The sequence below is a fragment of the Myripristis murdjan genome, chromosome 1 (assembly GCF_902150065.1).
Source record: "Myripristis murdjan chromosome 1, fMyrMur1.1, whole genome shotgun sequence".
Classification (NCBI taxonomy): Eukaryota; Metazoa; Chordata; class Actinopteri; order Holocentriformes; family Holocentridae; genus Myripristis; species Myripristis murdjan.
Genome location: NC_043980.1, coordinates 31,285,626 through 31,297,374, shown reverse-complemented (window position 1 = coordinate 31,297,374; position 11,749 = coordinate 31,285,626). Strand labels below are relative to the sequence as shown.

Below are 11,749 nucleotides of genomic sequence, written 5' to 3'. Positions count from 1 at the left end.
TGAAGCTTGAGACACATATCAACTGTTCCAGCAGGTTTCATCTCTCTCAGTGTGGAACAGCTCGTCCAGAGTGGAATCACATGCCACTCAGCCTGACACCAGCCAGCCACACACTTCAGAGGCAGTGTTTAATCAGTCATATAGCCATCCTGCTGCATTTTAATTTGTTTTAATAAAATAATTCTCTCTTTTATATATTAAATACTTGAGGTGTATTCAGGCATATGTTTAGAATTTAAAATATTTTTTGAGGGCTTAAAAATCACAGCTCATGGCCACTGTGAGCCTATTGTTTCATCTGACGCCGTCTCGGTGCCAGTGGGTGTCTCCACTCCTCTCCATCCTCTGCACGCACTGCGCATGCTCCCCGCATCCCTTCTCTCCTCCGCACGTCGAGGGATTTCAAAGCTTGAATAAAGATGCTCAACGTCTCGGGTCGCTGGAGCCTTGTCACCGGGCCAAACTGAACCAACCTGGAGGGAGGTAGGTATCGGGGAACTTGCACACGTTCACACGTCGCCCAATTCCCGCTCGCATCGTCGTCTGGTCCCATTTGACTCCGGCGATGGAACTGAAGAAATCAATTTCGGACACGGAGCGCGCACTGAGGAGCTACGGCGCCGTGTCAGAAACGGCATGGACCACAGACAAAGGTGAGCGTCATGCATGGCAGGGCACGGTGGATGTCTGATTGTCTGTTGTCTTATCAAGATGCGCCTCATTCTGAAACCCCACGCGGATCACTTTGCTTTCAAATGGATCATGCATGTTTCAGAAAGCGGCAAAAACCGGATACAGGCTATCAGTGTTAATGGCTCAATGCTGAACATCTTGTTATTCCCCAGTCCCCACCATGAAAACTAATATCCATCCTCACTCATTAAAGTAGCTTATAACAGTCTCGGTATAACAGCTGCACAGGGAGGCATGGATATCTATGGTGTTGTGTGGTTTGTGCATTGATCTCAGCGCAGGAGAAGCGCCCTGGCTGCAGCCCAGCCTGAACGGACTGAATACAGCGGGGCTGATGCCTTTTCAAACTTGTGTGTGTGTGTGCTCGTTTGATCCAGTGAGTTAGATATATGTGTGATGCAGAAGGAGCAGGAGAGGTCTACCTGCCGGGGTTTGAGTCAATACCCCCCCCAACAGAGCTGAGCAAAACAAACTGCAGGGCTCCACTCCAATCAACACCCTGCATTTGCACAATTAGACGCTAATCAGGTTGGAGTGTTTGTGTAGTAAAATGGAGAAAAGGCTAGAGATCCATCAATAAGACAATTTGATGGAAGGTTTGAATGGGATTTCTCACTTTTGGTGATTGAATTGGAGGATCACTTTAAACTGTGCCTATCTGAAGCATGGTGAGTCATAAATGAGAGTGTCTCGGCTGAAGAGAGGTGATAAAACCTGGATGGATAAAAACAACAGTGAGGAATATTTGGGGAATACAGTATCAGTGGATTCCAGTGAGGTTAATTCAGACTGGAGCACTGGAGCAGGGTGGGGAGCAATTCAGAGATTAATTCAACTCCAAGAAAGAAGAAAAAAAAAGCCCTGGTTATTTTTAGACACAAGCCCAGACTCACCCTCTCTCTCTCTCTCTCTCTCTCTCTCTCTCTCTCTCTCTCACCCCCCCTCTCTCTCTTGCTCTCTGATAAACACTTATGCACTCTGTCCCCTTTTTCCTCCAGTGAAGAGCCTGCCAGTGCAAACACACAGAGACAATCCTCCGAAATTCATTTCCTCCTCTTTCTAATACAAAGAGGAACAGTGAATTGGTGTTTACCTTGCGGTTTTATTTTCTGTGTTCACCATCTGCTGCGGGGATGCAGTCCATGAGCAGTACCAGCTGTATCTATGCACGACTGTAGGATGTATCAGGGAATTGGATGTGATACATGCTGTCATTTCCCTGCAGCCAATACACCGTGCATAATGTCGACTCCCAGTTTGTTTGTTTGCTAGATTGATAATCCTTACGAAAAGTGACGAGGAGGTTGGCTTTAATGCAGCTGGGGTAATTCAGTTTGATTAATCGATGTGGGTGTGTGGTTTACACAGAAAAACACACAGATGAGGAGCAACTTCACATCAGTGAACCTGTCCCAAGTGAACGGGAAGCTTTTAATCAGGATATATGTTTACCCGCCCTCACACCCTACAAACTTGCTGATGCTGATTGTCTGTGTTTAAGTGTGTGTGTTTTCTGGAGTGTGTGTGTGTGTGCCCAGCTGCAGAGCAAGTTCAAATAGTTTCATCAGATGAGTGTAGCAGCTCTGTGTAGATGATATTGAGCTGGCCTGCTGCCACTTTAATGGGCCGGTCAGGATTTAACTGCAGCTCTGTCTTATTGATGGTCAGCACGTGGCCGTGTGTGAGAGAGAAATATGTGTACAGAGAGAGCAGGAGGCAAGGAGAATGGGGGAAAAAAAGACATTCATCACATTGTGTTATTAACCTCAGCTCGTGCTGTTTCTCGTATCACGCTGCAGCTGCAAAACACAACTTTTATTTTCCTTCAGTATGTGCTGTCAACAGACAGTCTGGATGATGATTCAGTATCAGAGAGGCACAAACGAGCTGGGCGCTCCTGTAAAGGCTTCGGTGTGCCATGGTGAGTCAGCTCCATTCTCAGCAAGCATCCATGAAAGTAGCACAAACGCAGACTGCAGTTTCCTGCCGCTGGAGAAGGACAAAGGCCTGATTCAGTGTTTTAATGAGTTACGAGATGTTATTTCAGGGACTGTAAAAAAAATATGATGTGCACCTTGCCTGTTCGGTGAAGAAAACAGCTCTTTCACATCGGTGTAAAACAACCTGTCACTTCACCTCTCAGTTATCAGCAGAAACCTTGTATCTCCACAATGTCAGCTTTTTAGGAACTGGGGAAAAAAAGAACCTGATCTCCCATTTAAAGACATTTTTAATGCATTTGAAATGATTTGGTTGGCTCCCAGGTTTATGAAACTTGCTCCACACATGATGGATATTCTTGGCAGTCAATTACAGTGAAGAAGACCCAAACATTTAATATTGTATACAAGGAATTGACACCTGGTATCTATGTCAGCTGGGGGGGTCGTATTTGCTCCTCATGTCTCCCTGTAGTACACTCGCCTGGAATATAAAATATTTATACCCTGCACAGAGCGGTAGGTGGTTTGTAGGAGGTTTTTTTAGGTTTGACTCTAAGTGTCTCTTTAAATGGATATGTATCACAAAGCTAAGATACTGCTGAACATATGATGTAGTGCTTAATTTTTTTTTTCTTTATCTTTTGGCATTTAGCGACTTTTTGTTTGACAGAGCATGGAGAGGAAAGACAAGAAAGCCTGGACTATAACAAATGTCCCAGGGCAGGGTTTTAGCTGACCCACCAGAACATCCCAGTACAATCAGTCATTTATCATGTGATATAATGATCTTAGGCTTCACTGCAGTCTAATGTATGTATTTGATCAGCATTCATAATGGCGTACACATGCTCTAAGGCAGTGGTGTGTGCAGGGTTGGGTCACCATCCGAGGTGCCTCAGTGTTTGCGGTGGTCAGTGTATTGATCAGCGCAAGTAGCATTTGGCCAGTGTTAGTGTTTACTGACCGCAGGGTGTCCGATCTCCGCCTGCTATTGGCTGAGGAGGGTGGTGAGGTCACTGGCCTCTGTTCAAGGAGGATTAGCCCAATCAGCTGGAAGTGACAGCGGGTCATTGATCTGTGTCAGCATCAAGTATCTCTTCTCGTCAACATCATCAGACTCTCCTCGCTACAGTCACAAGCCTGTACCTACGAAAAGCTCTCTCTCTGTGTGTGTGTGTGTGTGACACTCAGTGGTGGCGTGGTTTTAGCTTGTGTTTGCGCATTAATAATGGTTATGTTTACCATTCTGAGACACAAAAATGAGCACAAGTTTGTTTTCATAGTGTGGCCATGTCTTGGAATCTGAACATTTAAAACCTCTTATCTGTGCATGTTGCTCTCCTCACACACATTCGGTTCTTATTTGGCTGTCTTCTCAAGCGGAGGTGAGGTGATAAACATGTTTGCCAGCAACCAGACTGTTAAAGAAACTGAAAAATGAGAGTAATCCTCTTATAAGCACCTTTGGATTTAATTGTCTCATATAATCAAGCGGGAATGAATTTGAATTACCATCTCAAATTAGGTATGGGAGCCTTGCCCCTGGACTTACTGGAGCGTTTATAATTTGGCTATTGTGTTGAGCACAGTAGGTGTATCTCTGTATTTATACGGACAAATATGTCTCAAGCTCCCGAGTAGTGTCCAAGAGGAAGAGAATGAAATAATAGGCAGGAGTGCAGAGCTTTGGCTTGCTCTGTGCTGTTTTTGCTGGGGCTTCAAATGAGGAATGCTGATCTTCTGAAACATTTGTAGTACCTGGCACAATGAGGGATCAACAAGCGAGGGTCTTCAACTTTAAAAATCATAGTAATCAGATTTCTTTCTCTTCCCCTCTTTCTTTGCCCCCTCTGCTCTTTTGAATGGTCTCCCGCCTATCTTTCTTCTTTTGTTCTTGTCATTCACACCTCTTACGTCACCCCCCTGTGCTCAGGTCACTCCGACGTGTCCATGGCGGAGAGCACCATGTCTCCAGATGAGATCGAGGTGGAGATGGCTCGCATCCAGCGCCTGCGAGAGGTCCTGGTGCGTCGGGAGTCCGAGCTACGTTTCATGTGAGTTACATCGACTTGTCTTTTTTTTTTTTTTTTTTTTTTTTTTTTTGCCAGCCTTTAAAACGCTACATTCACTCTGCTGCTCATACTCCGCAACATCCACCAAAAGAAATAATACAGCGTGACGAGCTGATGAGCCTGCTGCCATAAAAATCTCTTTTGCTGCCCTTAATTGGATAATTGCAGTAATTGACTCGGTTGCTATGACACACTCGAGGTAAACACGTGTGCCCATTCATATTTTCAGACTCAAGATTGAGTGTTTTCTTCCCGTGACGGAGCACGGTTCCAAGATGCAACCGTAGGCCTAATTACATCATTTCAGCTGTAGATCGTGCAGGGAAGGTGGCGGCCATTTGTCCATTGATTATTCAGGGGGCTGGACGTGCCAATAGTGATTCAATGAGTCACCATGATAGACTCATTTGTGCCTCATCAACATCGCTCCAAGCCTTACAGATCGATGTTTGTGAAGACATATTTTTTTTTGTGTGTGTGTCTCCACTAAAACTGCCAGCAGATCAGAGGAAATCTGGTGATGGGAGTATTGCGTCTGGGTTTATTTTTGTGGCCTGAAGACTTGGGTGTAAATTAATGGATGGAACCAGTATTGAGTTAAATATTGGGTGTGTGTAGAATTACTGCAGCAGCACCTACACTGCAGCGTGATGGATGAGGCAACGGCTTGTATCTGAGAGAGATCAATGGTATATGTAGAGAGCTGTCAGCTGTCAGTTCACACCCCCACCTGAATGTCTTCATTAGCCTGCCACGGTGACGACTGCCTAGGTGTTGTCAAGCTGCGCGTGTGTGTGTGACTCAGAGCGCCACACAAACACACATAAACACATATACGCAATTATGTAATCATGCACACACGCTGGCACACAGTTACTTGCACCCGCACCCTCACAATGGACCCGGACACACAAACACAAATACTTGCACTGGCAGATGGAGTGTCAGAGTGCAGAAGCTGCTGGAAGCCACAGTTGGGATGGAGGGAGTTGGGGAACACAAGGCAGAGCAAGAGAGAGAGAGAGAGAGAGAGAGAGAGAGAGAGAGAAGGAGAGAGAGAGAGAGAGAGAGAGAGGGAGGGAGGGGTCAGTGAAGATGGAGAGTGAGTGACGCATGGGGATGGAGAAAGAAAGCAGAGGGAGGGAAGTGTAAAAAGCAGTAATGGTGATCTGGGAGGGGGAGAATAGAGAGATGAAGGCGGAGGGAGGAGGAGGAGGAAGAGGAGGAGGAAAGGGGCTGTGGATGAGTCATCGGTCTGATTTATCACAGGGAGAATTAAATCCCTGGTAGCTGTCACCACTCTGCAGAGAGAGGCAGGGATGCAGGGGAGAAGAGGGGAGGAGCGCAAAGTGTGGAGAGATGACGGGGGGCGGGGGGTGGGGGGGACGTGTAGAGAGACCCGAGGGGCGAGCGAGTCCCGCTCAGGTCTTCAGAGGTGCAGCCGCAGCAGAGCGGACGGATTTAAACGACATGTGTTCCATCTGCCCACAGCCCCCGCTCGGCTTCCCTTTGCGCTCTGATCTCATGATTAGAAGCACGGGAGCCGTTTCTGACGGTGTTCAATTATTTATAGGTGTTTCATAGGCTATTACCTTTCAGTTGTGGTTATTTGTATGGAAATACGATGTCATCTGAATGCATTTTTTTTTTTTTACCTTCCCAAGTGTAAATATAAAAGCTATGGGCTCCTTGACAGGTTATTTTGATATTACGGCTGGGCAATGCTTTTGTAAGATAGTTACACAAGAGATTTTTTTGTAAAACAATCATCATTAGTGTGCATGTGATGACCAAATGGGTAGAGGCAAATGATAAATACAACAGGTAGAACAGTCTAATAAAGTAGATAAATTTGCTTTTGTTTACTGTAACACAGCCTTTAAAACCAGGAAAACAATTCACAGACAATATCTAGTCTCACATCATATTATATAATATACATATATATCCCAGCCCCGTTTTCTATTTGCATTCATATAAACAATTCCATTTTTCAGTTAGGATGCTTTTATTGCCACACTGTTTAACAGTGTATATTGTAGTGAACACTGAAATATGTGATAATGCACTGTGTAGCTTTGAGGTCTAAGGAAAGGCAATGCCTGATTCGATTCTTTCTTTCTTTCTTTCTTTCTTCCTCTCTCTTTTTTTTTTTAGGATGGATGACATTCAGCTCTGTAAAGACATCATGAGCCTAAAGCAGGAGCTGAGACAGATTGTTGCAGTGCCAGGTACACGCTTGCACCAACTTTTTATCTCCCTCTTCTGCCACGCAAACAACCGAATCTGAGAAAACCAACTGTCCACTCCTCGGGAAATAAAGCAGCCACAATTGATCCTCTGTGTAAACTCTGATAAACTGTCTTTGCGCCCGGTGCAGACTCACCTAAATAAAGATTTTGTGGCACAAACTACTTCTGTATACCGACTTGCCAGAACCGCAGAACCTCAGCTAACGTTGCGGTGATTTGTAGGAAGGCGTGTCCTGCTAAAGTACACAGGATTGATCGTAAGTCCCAGGGACATGCTAGATTGATGAAGCAGAGGCATCATTCATCTCAGGTAGTGATACACACACACAAACACACACATACAGAGCAATGATGGTAATATGGGCCAAGGGAGCCTTCCCGGGGACTGTGGCCAGAATGATTTTCAGTAAACACTCTTCATTTTCTCTGTGTAAATGGCTTGAGGTCTATTTGTGGCAAGTGCTGATGCGGATGACAGTCGACTATGGGCATCATTCCACAGCCACTTTCAACACTGCCTGCAGCTGGCACTGTCTTAAATGAAGTTAAAATGAGTTTAAGCAGACAGGGAACTAAAAAAAAATGGTTCATTGACATTGCATGCTTCAAACATCGATATATCATGACACACTGCATGTCACTGGAACACAGACAGGTGTTTTTCAGTGTCATGTGTAAATGAATCAGAGATTTAGAGAGTTACCAGCATGTCCTGTGATTCAGTGTGTGGCTGCTGATGTGGCCATCGCAGTACATGGAGCATTGTGCACATCTGGTTATGCAATACAGACCTAGTGTGTGTGCATAATATTTCATGTTTGTGTCGTTTCTAGTGTCACAAGTGAGCGCGAAGGGGATGAATGTTGTGCTCAAGGACATACAGCACACGGACACAAAACTGTCACCTTTCGGTTTCATGTGCTTTTTTTTCCCCCACCGCTTTGCCACCTTGTCACTCCTGTTTGTGACCATCGGCCATGCAAACCGCACACTGCTGAACCATGTGGGCTTTCTGTATATGAATGCAGCTGTTAAGGGCCCTGCCGCCCATTATTTCCCAACAGAAGTGTATCAGAGTCATGTGGCGAACCCATCCTGCTGCTTTTCTCAGCTCCTGTGACATTGTAATGTATTGCATCAGGGCTATGTGTCCCTCACAATGCCCTGCCCCCAGGGGAGAGAGGCTCAGCTCCTCTTTATTTCCAGCCGGGATAAAGAGCTGATGTTGCACTCACACTTTGCAAAGCCGTTCCCACTACCACTACCTTCTTCTGTAGCTGTGTGTGTGTGTGTGCAGGCCAGTGAGCCCTGTTTAGTCTGTTTATATGTGTGTTTTTATGTGCGTCGGAGTGTGAAGGTTAAGAGAGTAAGACAATTCCAATTCCCTCCGCTTCCGATTGCGATGCACGCTGAGTTCATGCATCCATGGCTGTGAATGTAAATTCCTCAGCCAAACATACACAAAAAAAACTTGCCCACATTTGCATAATTAAGTCAGCTTAGCCCTCATAAATTATACATGAGGGCTGTATTTAAGATCTGTTAGTGATGTGAGTCAGCATTTAGGAACCAGTCGACATCGCTGTAATGTCTGTAACCAAATGCTTTATGTTCTGATCGGCGCTTTGCACATGCGTCAGTGGTGTCGATGAAATACGTGATTGCAGCTGATGTCCCCTCAGTTTCTCGCTTCTTGCGCTTGCATCCATTTGTTTTTCTCTCTCCTTCTGTCCCCCAGAGAAAGACAAAACCAAGAAGCACAGGCAGCGAGAAGAGGAGCTGATCCTGAAGATCCATAAACTGGTGCAGAAGAGGGATTTCCTGGTTGACGACGCCGAGGTGGAGCGATTAAGGTAGAGCTGGGCTACTATATCACAACACTTAATGTCTGCGCCTGAGCTTCAGTCTTCAAGTGCAGCTCAGGAGCCCGACTTCCTCAAGCGCTTGGCACACTGAGAGACGTTAGAGAGGCTGCGAGCAGGAGGTGCAGAGGACCAGATCACTTCATCATCGTCCAGCTCCCTGATGGCTCTGCTGCCTGCTGCTCTCTGGGTGTGTGGGAGGCTGATTGACTGCCATGGGTCTTCATTGTCATCTTCTACTTCCTCCTCCTCCTCTGCTGCCAGCAATAACCCCCGACTCAGTCTGTGCCACAGAAATTACTTACAGAACAGACATGAGATAAAATCACAGGCTGCTTATAAATCACTCGCTGGCGTGTTGCTATTGTGCAAATGTATGAAACTAACTGTGTGAATAGAGTAGGATGGAATAGATTGGTGTGCTCTCCCTATGCCAAATCATCCTGTAAGGCTTTTGAAAGCTGTTAAACATGGGCAACTTATGTTTTGTGCTGAGAGATATACACAACATGGCCAAAAGTATGTGGACACCTGAACACTACACCCATATGTGCTTGTTTGAACATTGAATCTCAAAAATGTGGGTATAAATGTGCAGTTGCCCCCTCCCTCTTTGCTGATATAACAGTCTCTGCTCTTCTGGAAAGGCGTTCTGCTAGATTTTGGAACATGGCTGCTGCGAAACCCTCCCACTCAGACACAAGAGCATCACTGAGGTCAGAATGCTGGAAGAATGGTCGGCTTTCCAGTTTGTCCCAAAAGGTTTTGAGCTTGGTCCAGTGAAGTTCTTCCACGCCAGACTCAGGAAACAGTTTCTTTATGGACCTTGCTCTGTGCACAGGGGCATTGTCATGCTGAAATAGAAAAGGGCCCTTCCCAAACTGTTGCCACAAAGTTGGAACCACACAGTTCTCTAAAATATCATCGTATGCTGTAGCATTGTTTTCCCTCCACTAGAATTACAAGACTTAGACCAAACCATGAGAAACAGCCATTTTCTGTGGGCATATGGATGTAGTGTTTATGTGTCTACATAGTTTTGGCCAAGTAGTGTGCATTGTATTCAGGTGACAGGGTTGTTTCTGTATTTTGACACAGGGAGCGAGAGGAGGATAAGGAGATGGCTGAATTCCTCAGGCTGAAGCTGATGCCTCTGGAGAAGAAAATCAAAGTCACACAAAGTGAGTGGCCACGGTTTTAAAAAAAAAACACATATTGTGAATGTCCCGTTTCAATCGTGCCATAACCTTTTTTCTTTCCTCCTTCCCAAGATCCTCCAAAGCCCAAGAGACAAGTCCCGGAGCCGCCGCCCAACAAGCCATCCATCACCAAGTCAGGAGTGGCCATCATTAAAGACTGCTGCGGAGCCACCCAGTGTGCTGTCATGTAACCAACAGAGACCTCTGTACTCCCAGTCTCAGAAACAACACTATCTCACATCACACGACACACTCTGCTGACTCTTACATCACTTCCTGTGACCCAGAGAACCCTCACACCAAAGCTACTATAAGAGTTTTTTGTCCCTTGACACTGATCAGGACTCAGGTTGGTAATTTATACAAGGTTTTGAGCAGGGGTGTGGAAACTGATCCCTAGTCAGCACTCGGGGGAAACGTCACCGTGAGGCACCTGTGTAAGTGGAGATTGCTTTTCAAATGTACATATGAAATAAAGGGGGCCACTCAAATGATACAGAGATATAGAGTTGATATGACAGGTAATATGTGGAAATAAGATGATAATGGTAACAAAATCAAATGTATAAATAGATGTTAATAGAGGTGTTAATTCAAACAGATCAGGGCATTCTAATATGTACCGTTCCCTGTTCAGATGGCAGTATGCTGTTTGAACATCTAGGTGACACAAGGTTCAGATTATTTGCAGAGCTACAAGCACAATGTCCCTAATGTGAACTTTAAATCCCAGGGTTCTCTGCCCACTAGGAACTTCTTTTTTTTTTTTTTACCCCTCAAGGTCATGTTTGAGCTTCCACACCAACCTTGAACCATTTTTAGTTTGCCCTCCACCCGTTTCAGGAGACCCATGTCTGGTTTTTATTGTTGTTCACAGGCGAGCCCAACACATCCCGTTTAGAAAACAGATCTAGCTGATTGACTATGATCCTGGATGTGGTTAAAAAAATGTGCCAGCCTGTGGATGTTTTGTACTGGAGCTGACCGATATTTGACTGATTCTATACCGGCTGGAACCGCAGCACAGCTGTCCACAAACAGTTTAGTTTTGACGAGCAAAATGTCAACGAGGGTCACGGATAGCTCATTTTCAGTCCAAGGTTCAGGTGATCTCACAAGCATATGCCAACACTACCCTTTAATCATATTACTAAACATGATGTGATTGTTTTGTTATGTTTCACGATGCATTTTCCTCATCCCTCAATGTCAGTGTGTCACTGGCTATACTAACCTCATCTTTAGACATCAGCCACTGGGAATTTACAGATGACCATGGTAGTGCAGCAGCATTCCTAGTTGCTATGGACACTGCTGACTAGAAATAACTTGCATCCCATGAATTTAGTCTTGCCGTTTTTATGATGAACACCAGGAGGTGAATGCAATTCTCTTGTAAATGCCTAATAGTTTCAAGACGATGTATGTTTGAGTGTATTTAGGACATTAGTGACTCTTGTCAAGCAAAGTGTTGCTCCTTGTCACCTTACCTTCTTCCTGATAACTTAGCGTTCTGTAGTAGTAGTGAATTTATGAAGGCCCTAATGTTGAATATTGAACAAATATGCAGAAAAAAAATCAGCTGAGGCTACCTGTACATACATGTTTAAATAAAAAGCAAATTTCAAGAATAGGTGGGGTGATTTTTGTTTTTGGAGTAGGTGACAGTGTGGATGAATTCTTGTGTATTTGCAGTGTTTGACCATCACACAAGACACCAAAAAAAAT

At 45.1% G+C, this 11,749-nt stretch overlaps 1 protein-coding gene across 1 annotated transcript; it reads left to right on the top strand.

The window, feature by feature from the left end:
• The first annotated feature begins 395 nt into the window (after nucleotides 1-395).
• On the top strand, nucleotides 396-11,648 carry bmerb1 (bMERB domain containing 1). Its single transcript, XM_030055569.1, has 6 exons — nucleotides 396-653; nucleotides 4,570-4,690; nucleotides 6,866-6,939; nucleotides 8,699-8,813; nucleotides 9,921-10,003; nucleotides 10,094-11,648. The coding sequence occupies exons 1-6, from the start codon at nucleotides 566-568 to the stop codon at nucleotides 10,210-10,212; spliced, it is 600 nt and encodes a 199-aa protein (XP_029911429.1). The 5' UTR covers nucleotides 396-565; the 3' UTR covers nucleotides 10,213-11,648.
• Nucleotides 11,649-11,749: the final 101 nt, after the last annotated feature.

Coding starts and splice junctions, on each gene's coding strand:
- bmerb1 (XM_030055569.1), top strand. CDS start 566: ATGGAACTGAAGAAATCAATTTCGGACACGGAGCGCGCACTGAGGAGC. Junction 654..4,569: donor GGCATGGACCACAGACAAAG/GTGAGCGTCATG, acceptor CCCTGTGCTCAG/GTCACTCCGACGTGTCCATG. Junction 4,691..6,865: donor GAGTCCGAGCTACGTTTCAT/GTGAGTTACATC, acceptor TTTTTTTTTTAG/GATGGATGACATTCAGCTCT.